The 27424-nt window shown below is 43.4% G+C and overlaps 1 protein-coding gene across 1 annotated transcript in view; it reads right to left on the bottom strand.

Moving 5' to 3' along the window:
• Window positions 1-7424: 7424 nt before the first annotated feature.
• The window catches only part of lman2 (lectin, mannose-binding 2), a 60781-nt gene continuing 40781 nt past the window's right edge, over window positions 7425-27424 (bottom strand). Inside the window, exon 8 of the mRNA XM_073067915.1 lies at window positions 7425-8913. Within this exon, the coding sequence (XP_072924016.1) occupies window positions 8753-8913 (161 nt within the window). The 3' untranslated portion in view covers window positions 7425-8752. The remainder of the gene's footprint in view (window positions 8914-27424) is intronic.

The raw sequence follows: 27424 nt of genomic DNA on the forward strand, positions 1-27424 counted from the left end.
CAGGAGCCTGACAGCATGCGCTCAAATGTTTGAGGAACAGCTTCTTCACCTCAGCCATCAGATTTCCCAATGGACAATGAATCCATGAACACTACCCCACTTCACTATTTTTGCATTACTTACATTTTTATACTTTTAAAAACTGTAATTCATATTATATTTTATGCATTGTACTGTTGCCAGAAAACAACAAACATCACGACACATCTGATGCACCATCAATAACTCTGAGACGTGGGTTAAGGTAGGCTTTTATTGGCTGAAAGAAAGCACAAGCAGCAAGAGACCACCACACAACATCCTGGAGACTGAGGAAGGGTCTGTGGCTCCAATCGCCTTTATACCGGGGTCTGTGGGAGGAGCCACAGGAGCAGTCAGCGGGGAGGCATGTCCAGACAGGTATATGTAGTTCACCATATTCACCCCCCCTTTGCTTTAAAAGAGAGTCCCCATGGAGCGAAGTTTCTTACAAGTATATTTACAGATTAAGTCTATCAGGTGGTCGAATCTGTCGCTGCGATCTACGTAGCACCGGCTGTGATTGCACAGGTGCCGGTGGTGATTGTACCGGAGACTGTGGTTGTGCTGGTTCCGGCCTGACTGGAGGTGTCAGCCCACTAGGCGTCAGTGATCCCTCATGCATGTGCAAGGCGCCTGGTATATGAGTGTGCGAGGTGCCCGGTATGGGAGTGTCGTGAGGAGTCTGTGTAGGGCTTGGTGTGTGTGGTGTCACCTCGGGTACAGGGTTCATAGTTACCGTGGGGTGTTTGGGGTAGTGGTCCGCTACTCCTGCGGGCGCCAGGTCGCGGACGGAGACCGTGTCCTCCCGCCCATCAGGTAAGACCACGTAGGCATACTGGGGGTTAGCATGTAGTAGGTGAACCCTCTCGACAAGCGGGGAGTATTTATTGCTCCTCGCATGTTTCCGGAGCAGCACTGGCCCTGGGGATGTCAGCCAAGCCGGTAGGGTGGTCCCAGTGGCAGACTTCCTGGGAAAAGAAAATAGGCGCTCTTGAGGGGTGGCATTGGTAGATGTACATAACAGAGAGCGGATGGAGTGGAGTGCCTCAGGGAGGACCTCCTGCCATCGAGAGACCGGCAACCCCTTTGACTTAAGGGCTAAAAGTGTGGCCTTCCACACTGTGGCATTCTCCCTCTCCACCTGTCCATTTCCCTGGGGATTATAGCTCGTGGTCCTACTAGTAGCAACGCCCCTAGCCAGCAGGTACTGGCGCAGCTTGTCACTCATAAAGGAGGACCCTCTATCACTGTGGATATAGCAGGGATATCCGAACAGAGTAAAGAGTTGGCGCAGGGCTTTTATGATGGACATGGCAGTGGTGTCAGGGCAGGGGATGGCAAAACGAAACCCCGAGTACTCGTCGATAATGTTGAGAAAGTAGGCATTGCGGTCGGTGGAGGGAAGGGGGCCCTTAAAGTCAACACTCAGTCGCTCAAAGGGGCGGGTGGCCTTGACAAGTTGCGCCTTTTCAGGACGGTAGAAGTGCGGTTTGCACTCAACGCAGACTTGGCAGTCCCTGGTCATCGTCCTGATGTCGTCAAGGGAGTAAGGCAGGTTCCGGGCTTTCATGAAATGGTAAAATCGGGTGACCCCCGGGTGGCAAAGATCTGCATGGAGGGTGTATAGCTGGTCAAGCTGTAGGGCATCAGTTTTCGATAGCCTGGATGGGTTGGAGAGGAATTTTCCAGATTTTTTCTCCTCAATTGGCAACTCGGTTTTTTTCCCCCGGGTGATCACATAGGTTTGGGTGGAATGAATAATAAAATAAAATGGGCGGCATGGTGCCCTGTTGGTTGGCACTGTTGCCTTGTGGGATTCGGTGAAAACTAGAGTTAAGATTGGATCAGCCATGATCTTGTTGAATGGCAGAGCAGACTTGAGGGGCCGATTGGCCTACTCCTGCTCCTATCTCTTATGTTATGTTCTTATGTTATGTATCAGGGGGCTCATTGAGCCTTCCAGGCCGGTACAGGATATCATAGTTGTAGGTGGAGAGATCGATTCTCCACCGCAAAATTTTATCATTTTTGATTTTGCCCCGCTGTTGGTTGCTGAACATGAACGCAACTGAGCGCTGGTCAGTCAGCAAGGTGAACCTTTTGCCAGCGAGATAGTGCCTCCAGTGCCTAATAGCTTCCACTATGGCCTGGGCTTCTTTCTCCACCGCGGAGTGCCGAATTTCAGGGCTTTGAAGGGTACGAGAAAAGAATGCTACTGGCCTGCCTGCCTGATTGAGGGTAGCAGTCAGCACAAAATCGGAGGCGTCACTCTCTACTTGGAAGGAAATGGTCTCATCCACCGCATGCATCGGGAGGAAGACATTGACATGGATAGAAAACTGGTTGGTAGATAGAAAGCAAAGGGTAGCGGTGAATGGGTGTTTCTTGGAATCGCAGGTGGTGACTAGTGGGGTGCCACAGGGCTCGGTATTGGGACCACAGCTGTTTACAATTTATGTCAACGATGTAGATGAAGGCATTGAGAATAACATCAGCAAATTTGCTGATGATACTAAGCTGGGTGGCAGTGTGACATGTGATGAGGATGTTAGAATTCACGGTGACTTGGATAGGCTGGGTGAGTGGGCAGATACTTGGCAGATGACGTTTAATGTAATTAAGTGTGAGGTTATCCACTTTGGGAGTAAGAACAGGAAGGCAGATTATTATCTGAACAGTGTAGAGTTAGGTAAGGGAGAAATACAAAGAGATCTAGGAGTCCTTATTCATCAGTCACTGAAGGTGAATGAGCAAGTGCAGCAGGCAGTGAAGAAGGCTAATGGAATGTTGGCCTTTATTACAAAGGGAATTGAGTACAAGAGCAAGGAAATCCTCTCGCATTTGTACAGAGCCCTGGTGAGACCACACCTGGAGTATTGTGTACAGTTTTGGTCTCCAGGGTTAAGGAAGGACATCCTGGCTGTAGAGGAAGTGCAGCGTAGATTCACGAGGTTAATTCCTGGGATGTCTGGACTGTCTTACGCAGAGAGGTTAGAGAGACTGGGCTTGTACACGCTGGAATTAAGGAGATTGAGAGGGGATCTGATTGCAACATATAAGATTATTAAGGGATTGGACAAGATAGAGGCTTTAAATATGTTCCAGATGCTGGGAGAGTCCAGTACCAGAGGGCATGGTTTGAGAATAAGGGGTAGGTCATTTAGGACAGAGTTAAGGAAAAACTTCTTCTCCCAGAGAGTTGTGGGGGTCTGGAATGCACTGCCTCGGAAGGTAGTGGAGGCCAATTCTCTGGGTGCTTTAAAGAAGGAGCTAGATAGGTATCTTATGGATAGGGGAATCAAGGGATATGGGGACAAGGCAGGAACCGGGTATTGATAGTAGATGATCAGCCATGATCTCAAAATGGCGGTGTAGGCTCAAAGGGCCGAATGGTCTACTTCTGCACCTATTGTCTATTAATGCGGCTGAAGGCCGTGCGGGCCTTGGCAGAGAGGGGAAATGTGGTAGACTTGACCGGGGGCGGGCCTTGTCTGCGTAATGAGGGACCCATTGGGCGTAATAGGAAAAGAAGCCCAGACACCGTCTGAGGGTGGTGGGAAGAGGGAGTTCTAACAGGGGGCGCATACGGTCAGGATCAGGGCCAATGACCCCGTTCTCCACGACATACCCAAGGATAGCGAGTCGGGTGGTTTCGAACACACACTTGTCCCTGTTATAAGTAAGGTTCGGGGCTTTGGCCACTTGGAAAAATCGTTGGAGGTTGGTGTTGTGATCCGGCCAGTCATGACCACAGATGGTGATGTTATCCAGGTAGGGAAATGTGGCCTTCAGTTGGCATTGGTCCACCATCCAGTCCATTTCCCTCTGGAAGACAGAGACACCATTTGTGACACCGAAGGGGACGCGCAGGAAATGATAGAGCCTGCCGCCCGCCTCGAAGGCGGTGTAGGAGCGGTCCTCCGGGCGGATGGGGAGCTGATGGTAAGCAGATTTCATGTCTATGGTCGAGTACACCTTGTACTGAGCTATCTGGTTGACCATATCCACGATGCGGGGTAGGGGGTACGCGTCAAGCTGCGTGAACCTATTGATGGGTCTGGCTATAGTCCACGACCATCCTATATTTCTGCCCGGTCCAAACAACAACCACCTGGGCCCTCCAAGGACTTGTGCTTGGCTCAATGATCCCCTCCCTGAGCAGCCGCTGCACCTCTGACTGAATAAAGGCCCTGTCCCCCGTGCTGTACCTCCTGCTTTTAGTTGCCACAGGTTTACAGTCGGGGGTCAGGTTGGTGAACAGCGGTGGGGGAGAGATCTTGAGGGTGGAGAGGCTGCAAGTGGTGTCGGTAGCGCAGCTGTCGTCATGGTGCTGGGTGGGATGTGTTGGTTGGTGTGTGTGCGTGGTCAGTAGCGGGGTATATGACGAAGTCCCACAAAACTGAGGGTTCCTGACAGTGAGTGGTGGGAGGGGCCCATCATATGCCATAGTCACACTTTTTAGGTGGCTCTGCAAGTCCAGCCCCAATAGCACAGGGGCGCACAGTTGAGGCATGACCAGTAGCGCAAAGTCCCGATATTCTGTGCCCTGCACCACCAATGTCACTACACAACCCCCCCCGGATGTCTGTGGAATGCGACCCAGAAGCCATGGTGATCCTCTGGCTTACCGGCCGTGTCACGAGTCCGCAGCGTGGCACCGTGTCCGGGTGAATAAAACTCTCAGTGCTGCCCGTGTCAAACAGGCAGCTAGTCCTGTACCTGTCCACCAGGATCTCCATCATTGACCTTGCAAGCTGGTGTGGGGCGCTTTGGTTGAGGGTTACGGAGGCCAGAGTAGAACCGCCGTCTTGGTGCCCGGTAAACACCCGTGGGTCGGAGGCGGGGCGAGGTGGCACCGACAAAGATGGCCGCCCCCATGTCTCGCACGTGGCGGGCAGGCAAGATGGCAGTGACCAAGATGGCCGCCCCCATGCTTCGCACGAGGCGGGCAGGCAAGTTGGCGGCGACCACGATGGCGACCCCCATGCCGCACATGCGGCGCTGCCCGAACCCGCTCGTGGTTTAGACTTACAGACCTTGGCGAAATGGCTCTTCTTTCCGCAGCTGGAGCAGGTAGCTTCTCGGGCCGGGCAGCGTTTTCGGGGGTGCTTTTCGAGTCCGCAGAAGTAACACTGTGCCGACTTGCGACTGGCAGCAGCTGTGGTCGATTTTGGGGAGTTCGTGGACTCGCGAGTGGCAGCAGCGGTGGTGGATTCGCTCGCGGGCGGCGGGGTCTGCAGCGTCCATGGAACCGGCGGGGGATCGCGCGGCTGAACAGCGTTGTGCAGGGCAGCCTCCAGCGTGTCGGCCATCTCGATCGCCGAGCGTAAGGTAAAATCGGCATTTTCCAGCAGCCGCTGGCACACGTACACTGACGTGATCCCCGTAACGAAGGTGTCTCGTACCAGAAGCTCCGCATGCTGTTCCGCTGTCAGTCACTTGCAGTCGCAGGCCCGCACGAGTGTCTGTAGGGCTCGGAGAAACTCCCCGCTCAACTCACCAGTTCGCTGCCGCCGCATCGCTAAGCGATGTCTTGCGTAGACGGTGTTCACCAGCCGCAGGTACTGTCTTTTGCAGGCGTCCAGTGCCCCTTGGTAGGTCGGCCAGTCCCTGATAAGGGAGTAAACTTTCGGGCTGACCCTCGAAAGGAGGATTCTGTGCATAATAGCGGGCTCAGTCACGGGAATCTGTTCCAAGTATGATTGGAAGCATGCAAGCCAGAGTTCAAAGGCAAGAGCTGCTTCTGTGTCTTGAGGATCAATGTCCAATTTTTCCAGATGTAAAATGCTTTCCATGTTTTAAAACTTCCAGCCAATAAAATTGATGCACCATCAATAACTCTGAGACGTGGGTTAAGGTAGGCTTTTATTGGCTGGAAGAAAGCACAAGCAGCAAGTGACCATCACACAACATCCTGGAGACTGAGGAAGGGTCTGTGGCTCCAATTGCCTTTATACTGGGGTCTGTGGGAGGAGCCACAGGAGCAGTCAGCAGGGGGGGGCGTGTCCAGACAGGTATATGTAGTTCACCACAACATCATGATAATAAATGTGATTCTGATACTCAGATGCTGGAAATCTGATCAACCTGAAACAGAACGTTTCTTTCTCTCCAAAGAAGATACCTCACATTTCTTTTACCAGTCCCACTTGTTAACAGGAAACACCATTTGAGTCAAAATGTAATATGGGATCTTATAAAATGTCCTTTCTGCCCTTATAAAATCCTTATGAATCAGAGCAGCTGGTGTCATAAACATTCTTTCCTGCTGCATCCCAAGGAAGTGCTAAGTTTGTCAAATACGGTTTTCCATTATAAATTCATGTCAATTCTATTTGTTGCTGTAGTCATCTGTTTGTCAATATATATCAGGCAAACTTGTGTATTATTTGTCATCTTTTCTTTTCACTTAGCTATTAAATAGCAAGTTGGTCATGTGTTTTTACTGCATTACCTCTGTAATGACAGTGCATGAACAATTCTGGGCTTGGTAATTACTCCATGCCAGGTCTTTTTTTCTGGCATTAAAACTACATTAATACTTTTGCTTAAAGAGCAAGAATTTCAAATGCAAGTTACATACAACAGAATTGTCAGGTTTCCCTGTATCTCAGTCCCTGTATATCACCATGTCATTCCCCATTTATGAATGGCATGTGCTCACACTTGCATCTGTGCAGCATAATCAGTGTGAGGCTTCTAGCACTTTGTAAAAGGGATTATTATACAAGCAATAGTCTTACAGCAGAAGAATGCTGTAACTCTAACAGATGTTCTCAATATTCCTCAATATCATGTGGAGAGAACCAAATTACCTGGGGGTACAGAAGTAAATATTAGTAGGCCATCTGGCCCATCAAGCCTGCTCCGCCATTCAATGTGATCATGGTTGATCTATGCAGGCCTCCACTCCTCCTCTGAGCTATTTCTCCATATTGCTCTGCTTCTCAAACTCAATTCCCTCCACTTTAAATACCAGAAAAGTTAAACATTGCGATTACTGCAGTGCTTGGCTCCTGAGTCTAAAGCCAATATGTTGCAGAATCTGGACAACTTTCTGGCTTTGGCTGCTAGGTGGTAAATAGCATGCAAATTGTTTGGTTTTAGGAGAATGAATACCAACAATTAACACCCTATTTTTAATCATAATTCTTAACTCCATACCTGACAGCACTGCACAAAAGCCTTCTCAGTACAACCAACATTAAAAATACACAAGGATTAGGAGGAACTCACCAATTACTTCAGAGATCACTGTGAATCCACCAGACAAATATTTTGGAGCAAAAGAATTTGACCAGAATAAAACAGTAATTTTCCTTAGCTCAGAGTTCAAAGAAGTAGCTTTGAATGCTGAAACATTAGCTATTAAAGGGAAGAACAAAGTCTCCAGCCAAAAGCAATTGGGAATTAGCAGTTTATTTCTATCAGTACCCATCACACAAAGTTGCTCCTTACATTCCAGTTTACGTTACTGTAACTACAATCACACATGAATACAACTTGTGTTGTTGCCTTTTCCCAAAGCTGAACATCTTCAGACTTTAAGAAAACTTCCTATGCACTGCCCAACTGAACTGATTATTAAGGAGCCATCAGGTTTAAAACAGTTTACCCTGGCCCACAGAAGAGTGCAAGAAAACACATCAGTTCATTAAAAGCTGATCAATCCCAATATAACTTCTGACAAATGCAGCAGCTTGTATAACTCAATTAAAATAGAATCACTTTGTTAATCCTTCTAACATGGTAGGATGAAACTAGAGTTTGCTCCTTTCACTGAAGCTCAATAATAAAAGATCCTACTGTGATGTTAAAAAAATTAAACCAGGAGGCAGTAGCCAGTTGATAACAAAGTTGAGATTTAAAGCTGTAAATCACTGTAAGAGAAAAGAAGGATGAAGATAAAGTTTTAAGGCTCTAGGATTAAAAAAGATTTTGCAAAAAATGTTCTGTGCCTCGATTTGAAGCTAGTGATAACGTGAAGCAGATGAGTGGGTGACACAGCACAGTTTTTAAACAGAATAGTTGAATGTTTACTGAACCCCATTTGGGAAAATTAGGAGGAACATGCCAAAACTCATCCTGTTTCCAATACTGTTAAAACTCTAAACAAATTTCCACAACCAAAAAGGAACTTCTGAAATTCCCAATCCATACCTGCTTCCACACTCAGGTGTGCCTTTGAGAGCAAGAGCAGTAGGTCAGAGCCAGAGTGTAAACCAGAATCAAATTCAAATGGTGGTAAAGCCAGAGGCAGACTCTGAGCAACAATGAACAGGACAGAGGCTAATCTGGAGTAAGCAACAGAACAGGATCAGAACATGCAGCCCCAATTAAGAATGGAACCACTTAAGCAAACTCTGTCACCCTGATGACTGCGCATCTGATAAAAGGGTAGGTTCGGTAGATAAAGGAATCAGGTCAAACAAGCCCAACATTTCAGGAACAGTTTAAACAAACCAAAATCATTTGTACTCATAACAACCATGTCTGTTAAAAAAGGAAGCACGGTCCCCATCAGAAAGTGACAGAGGGAGAGAGCTATGTGATATCCGTTCATTGTTTTCTCTACTTGTTAATATCACAAGTCCCATATCTATGATAGAAACATATGAAAATAGTTTTGATTTGTCTTCTCCATTCTGGATATAAACACCTTGTGTGATAGAAACCACAGTGTAGAAAAGGAACACTTCACATTTTAAAGGCCTGCTGCAGAGCTTGTCATTCAGTAGAATCGTTTGTTGCGCTCTTGACGCTTCTGGAAGACCACAGCACCCACCACTGCACACACAATGATCCCAAGCAATGCACAAAGCAGCAGCAGGAAGACTTTCCAACCAGTCAGTGGCCCACTACGAAAATTACCCGTTGGATCATCAATGTTATCTGCAAGACAAAAATACCATAGTATTGCAATTTCTGCAGGGCATTTACCATATATAAAAGCAGCTTGTACCTAGATCAAATGTTTGCCCACTGGATGAAATATTGGGTTCAAACAGTTCAATTTAATATGAGAATGTATATGGTATCCAACCTGAAATTACTCTTCACAGACATCCACTAAACAAGAAACTCCATAGAATTAACGATAGAATCATCAGAACCCCGAAAACCATCCCCTCCCTCTCACATTGCCCAAGGTAACACAAGGTCTGGTATCAATGGATCTGGGGTTGAGAGGGAGAACAGCTTTAAGTTCCTCAACATGAACATCACCGATGATCTCATGTGGTCTGTACATACTGGCTGTGTGGTGAAAAAGGCACAATAGCACCTCTTTCACCTCAGTTGAGCAAGTTTGGTATGGGCCCCTAAATCCTAAGGAATTTCTACAGGGGCACAATTGAGAGCATCCTGACTGGCTGCATCACTGCCTGGTATGGGAACTGTACCTCCCTTAATCACAGGACCCTACAGAGTGTGTTGCGGACAGCTCAGCGCACCTGTAGATGTTAACTTCCCACTATGCAGGACATTTACACAGACACGGGTTTAAAAGGGCCTGAAGGATCATTGGGGACCCGAGTCACCCAAACCACAAACTGTTCCAGCTGCTACCATCTGGGAAACGGTACCGCAGTGTAAAAGCCAGGGCCGACAGGCTCCGGCCCAGCTCCTTCTACCAATCCATTAGACTGATTAATTCATGCTGATACAATTGTATTTCTATGCTATATTGACAGTCCTGTTGTTCATACTATTTATTACAAATTACTATAAATTGCACATTGCACATTTAGACGGAGATGGACCGTAAAAATCTTTACTCCTCAAGTATATGAAGGATGTAAGTAATAAAGTCAATTCAATTCAATTCAGTGAGATCCAGAGTTAGGACTTATAATGAGAGGGAATAGTTACTAGAGCTAGGAAGTTATGATGAACTTTCTTATTGACTCCAGTCAGAGAATGGCTTCCAGCTCTTGTAGCCAGCCTGATGGAACAAAGGTTTAGTCAGACATGAGTTACGCCAATGATTTCAGAGATGACAGAAATACTGGAGTTACTCTACATGGAAAAGAGGGGGCTGCCCTTGCATTGAGCTGATATGGACCTGATGAGCCAATTGGCCTCCTTTCATGCTGTAACCATTTCTAAAATTTTAAACTGACTGATTTCAAATGGGCTTGAGAATCAATCTAAAAATGAAGGGAAACTGGGCTACCAACTCAGTGCAAGTATTGCATCTGGCAACATTTTAAACTTATTGATCTATTGCAGGAAAACCACTAAAATTTCTGAATTACTGAAATGTCTTATTCCTGGTGTCTCTCGAGATGCAGCTCATTAGCCCCTCACTAACAGCAGTGAGAAAACCACTTTTCTCAGACTCTGTGTGTCTAGGGTCAGTATGACTTCAGTCCCACCAAAACTGAGAAGTTGGGTTGTTGCAACCACCCAAACCCCAATCTGTGTGAATACTGTGTAAATATTGTCCCCTTGCAATTAGCCGTTGGCAAAAAATAACAGATTGTACACTGCATACAATTAAAAAGAAACTGTATTTACATATGTCAGCTTTATCAGTTAGTAGGAAAAAGGAAATAAAAAGGGCCCATTACAGTTAACTCAGTCCAAATATGCACACAAGTTGGAGCACATCTTGAAGTTGCCTTGAACTCACGCGCTGGACCCACGGTCTGCAGGAAAGCTCACACTACTTTCCAAATGTCACTCGGGATCACCTTGAACAAATGGGCTCCCCCACGGGAGTATTCTCGTCCTTCTTACTTGAAGCCATTCATCTGCACAAAGCACCTTGTGTAACAGGGACAGCATCCTCAGCCACCTATTCTCCTGCCTTCTCCCAGCTCCTGCCAAAAAGCCCTTGACCCACACCAGTGTCTGTCACAAAAATCTCTCTGCCCAGCGTTCTCTAGAATTTTCTCCCAATTCCACAATCCTGATTGGCTGACACAACATTTCTAAGTTGAACAACATAGCCTTATGTTTAGCTCAAACCCAAACATGCTAAAAGTAGAACAGACTGCTCTTATAGAAATAAAATGAAATACTGCAGCATAGCAGTAAAAATCTTAACCTGGGTGTTAGATTAGAAATTTAGATCCAGAAAATACTCCTTCCTTTTCCTAATGCTACTTCAGTGGTTCCCCAAGTGGGCAATATCACCCCAACTGGGGGGGGGGGGGGGGTCAGTGTATCTAAGGGACAATAAAGGCAGGGGGAAGCTGAGGGATTAGACTAATTTAGAAAATGAATTACTTATTATAATTATTTGATCCTCAGTGCCTCACAATTGATTACAATGATCACGTAATTACCTCAGATCTTGCTAACCCACTTTTCTCTTAGACTTTGCTCAAGGCATGTTCTACTTGTTGAAAAGCAATGTGACACTTATGTACTTAGCATATTATTAGAAATCTGGACAAGATATTGTGTTATTTTCACAGCTGACCCATGCATTATTGCCATTCACTACAGCAGTACAGTGTTTGCTATTATGATTCTCATACTCTAGTCATGCAGTGATGCAATTCCTCTGAATTAGGCTATGGTGTTCAATGGCTGAAGTTCAGAATCTCTCCTTTTGAATGGCTTGACCACATTTCTCTAGCCCATGGCCCAACCGAGATATCAATACCTGACTATATATACCTTCAGGCAGAGTCAGTTTAGACCTGAGCTATGATGACATCATAACTTTCCCATTTATTGATCGCAGAGCTCGAGGTTGGACAGTATAGTGCGGAGTATCTGAAATATGGATTTATACCAGAACCAAGCAACCGATATGTTTGTTGTGTGAAAAAGTCTTTTCAAATGATGCAATGAAACCATCATGGCTCCTTGAATATTTGAAGAGAATAGACAATAGGTGCAGAAGTAGACCATTCGGCCCTTCGAGCCTGCACCGCCATTTTGAGATCATGGCTGATCATCCACTATCAATACCCGGTTCCTGCCTTGTCCCCATATCCCTTGATTCCCCTATCCATAAGATACCTATCTAGCTCCTTCTTGAAAGCATCCAGAGAATTGGCCTCCACTACCTTCCTAGGCAGTGCATTCCAGACCCCCACAACTCTCTGGGAGAAGAAGTTTTTCCTTAACTCTGTCCTAAATGACCTACCCCTTATTCTCAAACCATGCCCTTTGGTACTGGACTCTCCCAGCATCTGGAACATATTTAAAGCCTCTATCTTGTCCAATCCCTTAATAATCTTATATGTTGCAATCAGATCCCCTCTCAATCTCCTTAATTCCAGCGTGTACAAGCCCAGTCTCTCTAACCTCTCTGCGTAAGACAGTCCAGACATCCCAGGAATTAACCTCGTGAATCTACGCTGCACTTCCTCTACAGCCAGGATGTCCTTCCTTAACCCTGGAGACCAAAACTGTACACAATACTCCAGGTGTGGTCTTACCAGGGCTCTGTACAAATGCAAGAGGATTTCCTTGCTCTTGTACTCAATTCCCTTTGTAATAAAGGCCAACATTCCATTAGCCTTCTTCACTGCCTGCTGCACTTGCTCATTCACCTTCAGTGACTGATGAACAAGGACTCCTAGATCTCTTTGTATTTCTCCCTTACCTAACTCTATGTAATTAGTTTTGCTACAACAAGTGTATGGGACATTGGAAAAAAGTTGAATTTCCCCATGGGGATGAATAAAGTATCTATCTATCTATCTATCTACACCGTTCAGATAATAATCTGCCTTCCTGTTCTTACTCCCAAAGTAGATAACCTCACACTTATTCACATTAAACGTCATCTGCCAAGTATCTGCCCACTCACCCAGCCTATCCAAGTCACCCTGAATTCTCCTAACATCCTCATCACATGTCTCACTGCCACCCAACTTAGTATCATCAGCAAATTTGCTGATGTTATTCTCAATGCCTTCATCTAAATCGTTGACGTTATTGGAGTATAAAAGTTGCATTGTTTGCTGTGTAACCAGAACTATGTAGTCAGCTTTGAGCTTGCTATTTGCTATGCATGTATCCAATTTAGTAGGAGAATGAAATCTTAAGAATGCAGAAGATAAAGGTGTGTTAATGAGAGGCTAGCTAAGAGATGTAGATTATGTAGTCAGCTTTGAGTTTGCTATTTGCTACGCATGTATCCAATTTAGTAGGAGAATGAAATCTTAAGAATGTAGAAGATAATGGGGTGTTAATGAGAGGCTAGCTAAGAGATATAGATTATAATGGTGTGTTAATGAGAGGTAGCAAAGAGACGTAGATTAGAACACGATTAAGTCAATGGGTAGAAACAATAGTGGCGGATGTACTTGTGATACGCAACTGTAGACCGATTGGATATGCTAATGCAACTAAACCAGGAGATTGCTATAAAAAATGCTATGTACAAGGATCAGTGGGCAATCAGCGACTAGCTCAATGACTGTCTCAGCTTTGATTTGCGAATTAAAGTTTAATACTTCTTGAAGAATCTTCTGCGTCTCCTGGTCGTTTGTGGGGCACGAAAAACCACGACAAAATTGGCGACCGTGGCAGGACCGGAAAGAGACCCGCGGAAAGGAAACGGCAGATTAGGGACGCTTCCCAGTCCTCTAGGGACCCCCACAAGGCTAACAGAATTAAGGGTGCACCCAAACAAAAGGTAAGCGCTTTTTGCGACAATTTGGACTAAGAATTCTGTTGGTTTTGGGGAGGTCTTGGAGTCTCAGAAGTGTGGAACCACTGCCGAAGGGTCTCTCCGGTCCAAAGAAACTGGCAGAATTGGGGGTTAACAGGAGGCTCAGAGGATTGATCAAGAACACTGCAGTGAGGGTAAGTACAAATAAGCTAATAAGAAGTTAAGTGAAGAAAAATTTCATGTGGTGTTGGTAAGTCCCTGTGGATACCGCTTCGTATAAAACGAAGGTCTGAATGGGCAGGGAAAGGGAAAATAGAGAAAATCCCTGTGGATACCGCTTCATATGAAACAAAGGTCTGAACGGGCAGGGAAAGGGAAAATAGAGAAAATCCCTGTGGATACCGCTTCGTATGAAACGAAGGTCTGAACGGGCAGGGAAAGAAAAATAGAGAAAATCCCTGTGGATACCGCTTCATATGAAACGAAGGTCTGAACGGGCAGGGAAAGGAAAATAGAGAAAATCCTCGTGGATACCGCCTTAAGAGATAAGGGTCTGAATAGATGAGGTGCAAAGAGAAAGTTCTGTGGATACCGCTCTAAGTAGAGGTCTGTACGGGCAGAACAGAATAGGAAACAAGGACAGTCCAATACATAGTTTAAAGCGCTGGTAGATAGACGATAGACTAGGCATAGAATTAGAGTAAATAATATTATCCAGTAAACGAACTGTGAATCTCTGAAATACCTAAAAAAGAGAGAACAACATGACAGGTAAAGGAACGGCAGTAGAGATTCTGAGCAAAAAAATCCCGGTAAATAAATATGAGATCACAAAAACTTCAGAAAAATGGGAAAAGAGAACCAAAAACCTGGTCACAAAATGGCCAAGAGAAGGAACGTTTGATGTAAGCTTGTGCGAAGAAATGGAGGCACTAATTAAAAATTACAAACCAAAAGATAAATCTAAGAGGGCAAAAAAGAGAACGAGAAATGGAAGTGCTAACTCTTCAGAACGGAGGGAGAAAAGCGGAGAAGGACAGGTAGAATATTGATTACAAGCGAGGAAGACACTAAGGTGCTGGAGAAACAGCCTGTTAGAAAGAGAGAGAAGGTACAGTGAGAAGCTGGCTTCAGCTCCGTACCCGGATGCGAAAGAAACAGAAAAGCCCCCTCCCTATAATGAGGAAGGAACCCCTAAGCAGTGCCCCCTGCTGACGGGAACAGTAAACATACAGGGAGAAGTACAAGTTTGGGATAATGAGGAGGAAAAAAGACAATACGAGAAGGAAAAAGCGGCGATATGGAAGGAGATACAGGCAGAAAGGATAAAGGTGGAACAGGCAAAGAGAGAAATGAAAGAAGAGATTGAACGGATGAAATACTTGAGAAAGGAAAAGGAGTATGAGCAGTATCGGTTATACCGTAGAAATAAACAGACTAGAAAAGAAAGTGGCTCATCAGGGCAGGAAGAGATGAGGCATTCAAGAGGAAGTGGAAAAAAGATAGGAGATGAGAGTCTTGGAGAAACACAGAGAGAAGGGAATCAAGCACGAGTAAGGATCATGAGGAGTCCCTGCCACAGGTGTACAGACACGGACAGGAAGAAAGAGAAGGTGACTCATTGAAGGAGCAAGAGTTAAGTGGAGAGAGAGAGGATGCGAGAATTTGTGGGGAAGAGGTACGAGGCAGAAGCCTAGAAGAGCAGAAGGAGGCAGTAGGGAAGCGACTTGCGGAAGTAGAGAGAGAGCTAGATAAGTTACTGAGAGGGGATTGCCAGAGGAGATGCGAAAAATACTCCAGGGGCCAACCAAGTATTGAATCAGGTCAGAAAGGAAGGACTCCACAGGGAGACCGAGGGAAGAAGAGGACCCCGGAGAAATTTGTGTGGGAGGTAGTAAAGACATACCCTGAGACAGATGGGGAGTCAGGCGAGGAGGAGAGCCAGGGCAGGTGGGAAGAAGGAGGAAGAATGATGCCGTTGTTAGTTAAAGGATCAGGACAAGTGCAGTACATCCCTTGGGGATCCCAGGACCTAGAAGGGCTGAAAACACTCTGCCCAATCTACATGAAGGAGCAGGGAAATGGATTAGAGCCTTTGAAGAAGAAACGGCGGGACGATTATTGGCTATGGGAGATTTGAAGACACTATTGATAAGGTTGATGGGAACCTCCAAATTTAACGAACTAATGGAAATGGTTGGCATAGTAAACTCGAACGACCTGAGAACTGATGGAGACGGGTTTGACAGAGTGAGGCAGAGGGTATGGCAGGCCCTCAGGAAGCTTTATCCACCCAAACTGGACCCCAAAGCCTTAAAGGGGGATCCACTGGGAGACAATGAAAACCCAGCAGCCTACGTAGAAAACCAGTTGAAAAGGTGGAGACTGGAGACCGAGCAAGAGGTGGAAAATAGTTTATTTATCACCACACTGTTCCGACATAGCATTTTGGATGCAATGCCTCCGCAAGTAAAATCCAAACTGGAGGAAGTGGTTGGGCTGACGTCAATGACCCCACAAGAATTTAGAGACCACGTAGTCCATGCAGTTGAGAAATACTGGAAAGGCAAACGGTTGGCTGAGCAGCAGGAAGAGGTGCAAAGAAAGTTAATACAAATGCAGCTCGAAGAACTCAGAAAGAAGGAAAAAGAGAAAAGCAAAAAGATGCTGCCAGCAACCACCGGTCTGAGGACAACCATCGAACTGGATGAAGCACCGCTATATGGAGGAACCGATCATACTGTAAGACAAGGGCTGGAAAACCCCATGCCAATAATCAACGTCTTTGGAGGAGCATTCCCACAAATGCCCTGTCAGGAACAGACTAAATTCAAACAGCCCAGACAGGACTGGAAGTCCCAAGGAGGGGGACAGAGGAGCTATGGGCAGAGGGGAACAGTGAGGAAACAGGGGGAAAGAGAGGTAGAGAGATTGTGCTGGGGATGTAATCAGCCAGGTCACATGAGAGGAGATTGTCCGTTTACACCATGGCCTGTCACACACCAGCAGGAACTGATAAGAAGGGAACTAAAGTTTAGCCAAGGACCAGCCCCCACAGGCCCAAGCGGACCTGTGAACCCCTATGCAAGGTATTAGGGGTGTCCCGAGAACTTGAGTGGGAAGGGACATTACCCAATGATAACAAGGGATGCAGACGAGGAACCCATTGTTCAGGTTATGTTAGAAGGGCAACTGACACCAATGATGATAGATACTGGAGCCACGTACACTTGTGTACAGCCACAGTATGCCCTTCACCTTCCCATGCCAGGAAAGTTTATTAAGACGGTAGGGTTCTCGGGGAAAAACACAGTTGACACAGTGCACGGCTCCAGTGCAGTTGAGAATGGGAAATAAAGGAATTGTTTTGCCGGTGCAGGTATTTAAAGGAACTCCAATTAATTTGTTGGGCAGAGATGCCTTATTGAAACTGGAATTAAAATTAGAATGCACCAGAAATGGGCTGAGTGTGGAAAGAGCAGGGGCTCAATTGATAGTGCAAGAAGACAAGAAGGCTAATTGTCTTTTGGATAGGAGACATCGCAGATCAGATTCAGGAAACCTGGGAAAAATGGAAAAAGGGCATGCAGGCTATATTACCCAGGGCTGTAATGCCCAAATCTGAGCTACATTGTACAGTGATTTTTGACGAGACTCAGAACAGGGAGTTAGAGGAGAGATGGCACCTGGAGGCATGTACCCAACAGCACCTGGAAGGGGAGGCTGTGATAATTGGAAAGCAAGGGGCAGCTTTACAAGTTAAGTGGAACACCTTTTTAGAAAAATGGTACAGGATACCGGAGGCTGCACCCCACGTAACGTTGTTGGTAAACAAGGGATATCAGTCTAAAGACTTAGGACCCTTAGTTAAGAGTGCTGAAACCGTAACAGTGTGGAGGAAAATCACGCCAGAAGTGTGGATATCAGAAGACAACAATTGCATTAAAATAATGGTAAGTGTAGATATGGTAGGGACAGTGAGAGAGGTTGAAATAACTCCCCAACCACACATGCCATTGCTGGGAAAGGAAAAAGGCCAGCAGAAAGATAGAAGGTTAGATGAGTTGCCATCTATTCTGTGGTCACAGCATGGCACAGACGTAGGGAAAATAAAATCAGCTAGTCCGGTGGAAATAAGGCTGGAAAAAGGAGCAATTCCACCCAGGAGACCACAATACCCTCTAAGACCAGAAGCAGAAGAGGGAATAGCATTGACAGTGCAGGGGTTGCTTGATATAGGAATGTTTAAAAGAACAAACAATCCATGCAATACCCCGTTGCTGCTGGTCTTAAAAGCAGATAAATCTAAGTGGAGATTGGTGCATGATTTGCAAGTGGTAAATGATGTGGTAGAGGACTGGCCTGCGGTAGTCCCCAACCCCCACACGCTTTTGACTAATGTTCCACCAGAAGCAAGTTACTTTTCAGTGATTGATTTGTGTTCAGCTTTCTTCAGCATTCCTCTGGCCGACCAGTGTCAGTATCTGTTTGCATTTACTTACAGAGGTGCTCAGTATACCTATACCAGAATACCGCAAGGGTTTAAACATTCACCACATGTTTTTAATCAGGTGTTGAAGGCAGACCTAGAGGGCATACCATTGGAAAGTACATTGTTACAGTATGTGGATGACCTGTTGATTTGCTCCCACAGTAAGGAACAGTGTGAGCAGGACACTATAACTCTGTTAGAGAAGCTGGCGCATGGAGGACATAAAGTATCCAAAAAGAAACTTGCAATTTTGCACGCAGCAAGTGGAATACTTAGGCAGGGTAATATCCAAGGGAGTGAAGGCGATAGCACCAGATCAGATTGAGACAATAACTAAGGCCCCAAAACCCCAGACTGTAGGGCAGATGATGACGTTTTTGGGAACGGCAGGGTACAGCTCAGATTGGATAGGAGAATATGCTGAGATTGTGGCACCTTTGAGAAAGATAATGAAAGAAGCAGGACATACAAATTTGAAGAACGGCTTACAGTGGAATGGAGAGGCAGAGATAGCTTTCAGTACTATTAAGCAGGAATTGCAGTCAGCACCAGCATTAGCTTTGCCTGACTACGAGAAGGCTTTTCATTTGTATGTATCGAACCAACAGGAGGGTTATGTCACAGCAGTTCTAACACAAGAGACAGGCACAGGAAAAGCAAAGCAGCTGAAAGCATACTACAATACGAGACTAGATGAGGTGGCTCAGGGGTATCCACCCTGTTATCAGGGATTGGCGGCGCTGTACTATGCATATGAAAAGGCATCATCTGTAACCCTGGGCTATCCTATGACTCTGTACACACACCACAAAGTAGCAGAATTGCTGGAAAGAGGGAAATTTGTGCTGACGCCAGCCAGGATAGCAGCGTATCAGATGCTATTGACATTTCCAGACATAACTATACAGAGATGCACTACCAGTAATATAGCGGATTTTGTCCCTTTGGGCTATGAAGGAGAACCTCATGATTGTGTAGGGAAGACGATGGCATTTGCCAAATTGAGAGCAGATTTACGGTCAGAACCACTAGAGGATGCAGATAAAAAGGTTCTGTTCGTAGATGGCTCTTGTTATAGGGATTATGATGGAAATCATGCAGGGTTCTCAGTAGTGCAGCAGGATCAGTCGAACTATAAGATTATTAGGATGGAGTCCTGTCCCCAACCGTGTTCCGCCCAACTAGCGGAAATCAAAGCCCTGACAGCTGCGTGTGAAATAATGGAAGGCGAGAAAATAGACATCTATACTGGTTCGGCATATGCTCATGGAGTATGCCATTTGTTCGGGGCAGTGTGGAAACAGAGAGGTTTTAAAAAAAGCAGTGGAGATCCCATACAACATTGCCAGCAAATTCTAGACTTAATAAAAGCCATAATGAAACCTAAAGCATTGGCTATAGTAAAATGCCAGGCACATAAAAAGGGAAATGATGTAATAACAAAGGGAAATCAAGCTGTGGACGAGGCAGCCAGAAAAGCGTCTGGATGTACATCAGCTGTCATTGCCCCCCAGGTAAGCCTAGCTCCAGAACCTGTGGTAGAGGACCTAATTGAAATACAAGGTAAGGCAACTTTAGCAGAACAGACAATGTGGAGACGAAGGGGGGCCAAGCAGAACCCAGAAGGCTTGTGGAGCATGGAAGACGGTTTGTTGGTAGCGCCCACCCCTCTACTGACGATTCTGATTTCAGAAGCGCATGGGATTGACCATTGTGCAAGGGGGGATGTGATAAAGAAAATAAAGAAGGATGGTTTTTGGTCACCTTATTGACAGGCTTCAGTGGACTTTGTCTTGTCACAGTGCGAGGTATGAGCACAGAATAATGTTCGGAAGGGAATCACAACCCCAATAGGTCACATTCCCGTACCTGAAGGGCCATTTAAACATCTAGTGATCGATTACATAGACATGATAAAGACAGTGAGAGGGAAGAGATACATGCTGGTAGTAACTGATCGATTTAGCAGATGGGTGGAGGCGGTACCTTCAAGAGATCAAGGGGCAAAGACAGTGGTAAAATTTCTGACAAATGAAGTGATCCCAAGGTTTGGAATTCCTACAGAAATTAGCTCAGACAATGGTTCAGCTTTTATCCAGAAAGTGGTCAAATTGGTACTACAAGCGCTGAGGATAAAGCAAAGATTTGGATGTGTATACCACCCTTAGTCGCAGGGCATGGTAGGGAGAATTAATGGAACCCTGAAAGCATTGGACTGGCTGTTGGCAGAAAAAGGAGGAGTTTGTGTGATGTTTGGAGAGAAGTGCTGTACTTTTATACCAAATAACACTAGTCCAGAAGGATCGGTTACTAAGGCAATGTATAAGTTGAAAAGTCTAAGAAAGGCAGTTAAACAGAATGCAGGGTTCGGACATCTGTTATTTGACTGGTTAGAAAGTAGACTTGGAGGATGGGGAGCATGGCTGACTAAAATGGCAATAACTGTCAGTATTGTATTGTTGAGCTGTGCGTTTGTGCTGTGCTGTTTTCTTCCTTGTCTCAAGTCTCTTGTAGTGCGTGCTGCAACCAAACAATTTCCGGGGACTTCCAGTAAGATGGCGATTGTTTAGTCGCTCCAAACTTTTGCTCCGTTATACTTCCTATCTTTGCACTATATGTCTCCCTTTTTAAACCTTAGTTTGTTATTTTATTAGTTCTCTTTTACCTGCCTGCGAATACATCTATCTCATAATGGCTACAAAAGGTACTAAAATCGGGAAAAGAGAAACTTCCACGGCTCTGTCGGCTGAGATTCTCGCTATTTTGGAACAACATCGACAAGATACTTTAATGGATATTAAAACTGAATTTAGAACTTCTATCAACCAGCTGGATTCAAAATTGGATCAGATTAATGCCAGAGTGGATGACCATGCTGAACATTTATCTCGCATCGACCTAACTTCTGAAGATTTAGAACGCTGTGTTCAACATCTGGAAACTTTCTGCTCCAACCTAGCGGAGAAGAACAGTAAACTTACTTCCAAAATGGTGGATCTTGAAAATCGGAGCAGACGTTGCAATCTACGAATTCTTGATTTGCCAGAGGCCACCGAAAAGGGCTCTTCCGTTGAATTTTTCTCTTCTCTGTGAGATTTTCGGGAAAGAATTTCTTCCGACTCCACCTGAGCTAGAAAGGGCTCACAGGATTTATGTTCCTCGCGCAATTTTGGGTTCCCGTCCACGGCCAATTATTTTATGCTTTCATCGATACCAGGTGAAAAACCGTTTGATTATGGAGGCACGCCGCAGAGGTACTTTTGATTTTCAAAACACAAACATTCATTTTGTGGAAGATTATGCCCCCCAGGTTCTGAAGATGCATGCTGAGTTTAAAGGTGTAATGAAAGTGCTTTTTGATCGTGGATTCAGACCTTCTCTTCGAAATCCAGCTGATCTTCGAATTACGCTTACTACTGGAGAATATAAGTGGTTTAAATCAGTGAAGGAGGCTGAGTTGTTTGTTGGAAGTCTTCCAGCCATCTTGTCTTCTTCGGAATCGGTCTGACCTTCTAAAACGGCTGATAAGTACCTTTTGAAGTAAAGTTCTTTCTTCCGAACTCAGACTTTACTTGAATAATTCAGACATTAACTATTGAGATTCTAAGGGCTCTAGTTAATCTCTCCCTGGACTTGGTGCATTTTTCCTAAACAGATGATTTACCGGTAAGTTTAATGTTTCCCTGCGGACTTTTAGATTTTACCTGTGTAATTTATTTTACTTCTGTAGAACTTTATCTATAGAGAACTACAATTGATCTTAATTTGTTTTGGAGGCTCAGAGTTTTTTATTGAAGGCCTCCCTGTTGGTTGATTTATAGTATAAGATTTGTTTTTTTTCTGTAAACGGCTGATAAGTACTCTCTTTAAATTTATAATTTCCCCCTTTTCCCCCCTCCTTGCAAAAAAATTTTTTTCTTTCAATCTTTCATAGTTTCTCGCGGGTAGGTTAGTTTTCTTTTCTGATTTTTTTGGTATTAACTTTTATACCTTTTTTGATGAAGTTGTTCCTATTTGTAATTTTGCTCTCTAGTGCATAAATTGGCTATTATTTTGCTATATTATATATATGGAACCTTTGTTAACGATACGGAACTGGAAGTCATTTTTGGGTTAATATTTTTTGTAGAGCTAGCTGCTTTTTTGGGTAGCCGTCTAGTTTTGGGTTGCGAGGGTTAGATGGGTTCTCCAGTTCCAACACTACTCACTGTTTTTTTTGTTTTCCCTTGTTATTCAGGACATGTTTCTGTCCTGATTCTACTGATTTAAGTTTACATTTTTGCTCCCAGACTGTTATTGTACTGTTTGATTTTTTATATGCCTGCTACCTTCTATGCACTAACAATTGATAATGGTTAATACACTTAAATTTGTGAGCTGGAATGTAAAGGGATTGAATCATCCTGTTAAAAGAACGAAGGTCTTCTCTGATATTAAACAACTCAAAGCTGACATTGCTTTCCTTCAAGAAACTCATATTCGTAGTTTTGATAATTCTTGGCTTTTGTCAAAGTGGGTGGGTCAGCATTTTCATTCATCCTTTGCCGCCAAAGCTGGGGGGGGGGGGGGGGTTTCCATCCTTATTAATTCAAATATTCCTTTTGAACTCCATAATAAGATATCTGATACAAATGGCCGTTTTAATATCGTTTCTGGTAAATTATATACTAAAGTTGTACTAGCAAACCTGTATGCTCCCAATTTTGATTATGTTAATTTTTTTGAACATTTTTTCTCCTCACTACCAGATTTAAATTCATATTCTCTTATACTGGGTGGCAACTTTAATTGTTGGTTAGATCCTAATTTGGATCGATCGTCCTCTGTTACTAGATCACCTACTAAATCTGCTTTAGCTATTCACTCTTTTCTTTCTAATTATGGTATCTCAGATATATGGCGTTTCCTTCATCCTACTGAGAGAGATTATTCTTTTTTTTCCACATGTTCACCATACCTTTACTAGAATTGACTATTTTTTACTTGATAATCAACTTATTCCATTTGTCTATTCTTGTGATTATCAGAGTATACTGATTTCTGATCATGCCCCAATTACTTTGTCTTTAAACTTTCCTGGTCTCCCTCAGAGGAATAAACACTGGCGTTTTAATTCGACTTTATTATCGGATGATGATTTTCTAAAATTTATTAAGGATCAGATAACTTTTTTATTTTAACACCAATACATCATCTGAAATGTCATCCCAGATTGTCTGGGATGCCATGAAAGCATATTTGAGGGGTCAAATAATCTCTTATACAGCAAATCTTAATAGAAAGTCCTGTATAGATCGATTAGACCTAATTAATCAGATTAAAGAATTAGATCAATTGTATGCTCAAACTAAGAATCCTGAATTATACAAGAAGCGTGTAGAACTTCAAACTAAATTTAATCTTCTGTCTACTCAACCTGTTGAACGCCAACTTCTTGAAAGTAAGTGTTGCTTTTATATTCATGGTGACAAATCTGGTAAATTTCTAGTTAATTAGCTGAGGCGTTCTAAAGCTAAACAACATATTACAAAGATCCGGAAGGAGAATGGGGATTTTACATTGGATCACTTAGAAATCAATGACGTATTTAAAAATCTTTACTCTCGGCTTTATTCCTCTGAATCTCTGAATGAGAATATTTCTGTTGATCTTTAATTAAATAATCTGAATATTCCTTTGCTTTTATCTGATTTTAAAGCAAAACTTAATGAGCCTGTATCATCAGAAGAAATATCTTTTGCAATTTCTGCATTGTCTTCAGGAAAATCTCCTGGACCTGATGGGTTCACCGTAGAATTTTATAAATCATTCTCTTCACTCCTTTCTCCTCAGTTACTCTCAGTACTATCTGACTCGTTTAATGATGGCAAATTGCCACCCTCTTTTAATGAGGCATCTATTATTCTTTTATTAAAAAAGGGTAAAGATCCAACAGAGTGTTCCTCATACAGGCCGATTTCTTTGCTTAATGTTGATGTTAAAATCTTGGCCAAAGTTTTGGCTCATAGATTAGAAACTGTTATTCCCTCTATTATTTCTGATGATCAAACTAGTTTTATTAAAAACCGTCTTCCTTTTTTTAACATTCGGCGTTTATTTAACATTTTATATTCACCTTCAACTGGGATTCCTGAATGCGTTATTTCTCTTGATGTGGAGAAAGCATTTGATCGTATAGAGTGGAATTACCTCTTGGCAGTTTTAGAAAAATTTGACTTTGGTCAAAGTTTTATCTCTTGGATCAAATTGCTGTATCTGTGTCCTACCGCCTCTATTTTGACTAATTTTCAGCAATCCCAGTTATTTAACCTCAAACGTGGCACCCGTCAAGGATGCCCTTTAAGTCCCTTTGTCTTTGATTTGGCTCTAGAACCTCTGGCGATAGCATTCCGAAGCTGTCCTGAACTGATCTGGAGGGGGGGTGTTAAGCATAAAGTTTCTCTTTATGCTGATGATTTATTACTTTTTCTTTCAAATCCGTCCACATCCTTACCTCCAATGTTTTCACTTCTTGATCAGTTTAGCCAGTTTTCTGGCTATAAACTTAATTTACATAAGAGTGAACTTTTCCCAATTAATAAAGAAGCACAAGAATTGGCATTTCGTGACCTCCCTTTTAAAGTAGTTCATAATCAATTTACTTACCTTGGGATTACAGTTACAAGGAAGTTTAAAGATCTTTTTCGTGAAAATTTTGCCAATCTTTTATATACTACAAAACTGTCTGTCACAATGGTCACCTCTATCTATGTCCTTGGTAGGTCGTATTAATGTTGTTAAAATGTATGTTCTCCCTAAATTTTTATATTTATTTCAATCTATCCCAATTTTTATTCCTAAAACCTTTTTTGATTCCTTAGACTATTATTTTGTCATATCTGTGGAAGGATAAGCGTTCTAGAATAATAAAGTTTATCTTCAAAAATCTAAAAAAGAGGGTGGCATGGCCTTACCTGACTTTGGTTTATATTATTGGGCAGCTAACATACGTTGCACTACCTTTTGGTCTTTCTTTCATAGCCAACCCGAGTGCCCTAATTGGGTGGCAAAGGAGTTGAATTCCACTAAAGATTTATCTATTTCTGCACTTCTTGGCTCTGCACTCCCTAGTAGTTTGTCTAGACTAATTGTTAATCCTCTTGTCAGACACACTTTGCGAATATGGGCTCAGTTAAGGAAATTTTATGGTTTTTATGGTTTTTCCCTTTCTAGTCCTATCTTACACAATCACTTTTTTTTACCTACTATGTATGACTCAACATTCTATGATCGGTATAGGAAGGGCATTAGACATTTTGAAGATCTTTTTATCGATAATCGCTTCGCATCTTTTCAACAGCTCTTTGCTAAGTTCAATCTGCCTAATGCCCATTTTTTTAGATATCTCCAAATTAGACACTTTATTAATCCTTTAATTCCTAACTTCCCTGAAATGCCCGAGAAAAATGTTATGGATTTCTTTCTTTCTATTAATCCACTGGGTAAAGGTTTAATATCATTTATTCGTGATAAATTAGCATTCTTACGGCGTGCCCCTGTGGATAAAATTAGAATGGCTTGGGAGCATGATTTAAATATCTCTTTATCTGATGAGATTTGGGACTTGATTCTCAAATCGGTTAATTCAACCTCTCTTTGTGCTCGCCATTGCCTTTTACAGTTTAAGATTGTTCATAGAGCCCATATGCCTAAATTTAAATTATCTCGATTTTACCCTAATATTAGTCCTCTTTGTGATAAATGCAAAAGGGGCGAGGCCTCTCTTATTCATATGTATTGGTCTTGTCCTAGTTTAGAGAAATTTTGGAAAGATGTTTTTATAACTTTATCCTGTATTCTGAATCACCACTTAGAACCTAACCCTTTAATTGCTCTGTTTGGTTTTTTGGATGAGACAGATATACGTTTGAGTTCGACTAAGTGTCGAATATTATCTTTTGCTTCTCTCCTGGCTAGACGTCTAATCCTCCTTAGATGGAGAGATGTTGCCCCGCCCACGCATGCTCAATGGCTTAATGATATTATGTCCTGTTTAGACCTTAAAAAAATTCATTATTCAATTCTTAATTAGGATATAAAGTTTCATAAGGTCTGGGGACCTTTTATTACTTTCATAACATTCCTCTTAATTAAGGTTTTTTTTCAGTCCCTTACTTTCAGCTTTTTTTTGGTAGTAGGCATTATTATCTTCTGTTTTCAAGTGTATTTACAGTTTTGGGGGTTTGAATGTCCTGATTTATATTCTCTATATTGTGTTGTGGTTGGTCTGGAGTTTTTTTTGTTGTGGGGCTTGGGGAGGATACTAACTTTACATGACTTCAATTTGGGTGCTTTCTCAATTATCTTTTTTGTATTATATTATTATTGTATGTTTATTTTTGCACTGTATTAATTTTTTATTTTGGTTTGGGGTTTTTTTAAAATTTGTAGTGTTGTAGAAAATGCATTAAAAAAAATCAATAAAAAAAACAATTTCCGATGCTCGTGGCAATTACTGAAGCAAGCTTAGTGGAGAAAGAAACACCGAAAATGTATCGTTACAGCCTACAACACCTGCAGGATGAACAAGAGCAAAACAACAGTGTGGGAGGGCTTCTGAGTTTTTTTCCCGTCTCAGGTACAAAGGGACAGGTTTTTGGCTCAGCGGCCCAGGGTAACAGGGAGAGAATACTTTGAGGTCTTGGCGCAGAAAATTATAGTTTAACCCGAGATTTGGGAATAAGTGCTTGAGTTTATTGGGGCTTTAGTGCGCGGACTCTTAGTCTTCTTTCTCTGTGTGAGACCCTACGGGTCTCAAAGGGGGGGATATATTGGAGTATAAAAGTTGCATTGTTTGCTGTGTAACCAGAACTATGTAGTCAGCTTTGAGCTTGCTATTTGCTATGCATGTATCCAATTTAGTAGAAGAATGAAATCTTAAGAATGTAGAAGATAATGGGGTGTTAATGAGAGGCTAGCTAAGAGATGTAGATTATAATGGTGTGTTATTGAGAGGTAGCTAAGAGATGTAGATTAGAACATGATTAAGTCAATGGGTAGAAACAATAGTGGCGGATGTACTTGTGATACGCAACTGTAGATGGATTGGATATGCTAATGCAACTAAACCAGGAGATTGCTATAAAAAATGCTATGTACAAGGATCGGTGGGCAATCAGTGACTAGCTCAATGACACTCTCAGCTTTGATTTGCAAATTAAAGTTGAACCCTTTTTGAAGAATTTTCTGCGTCTCCTGGTCGTTTGTGGGGCACGAGAAACCCCGACAACGTAAATCGTAAACAGCTGTGGTCCCAATACCGAGCCCTGTGGCCCCCCACTAGTCACCACCTG

This window comes from Hemitrygon akajei, chromosome 15, assembly GCF_048418815.1.
Source record: "Hemitrygon akajei chromosome 15, sHemAka1.3, whole genome shotgun sequence".
Lineage (NCBI taxonomy): Eukaryota > Metazoa > Chordata > Chondrichthyes > Myliobatiformes > Dasyatidae > Hemitrygon > Hemitrygon akajei.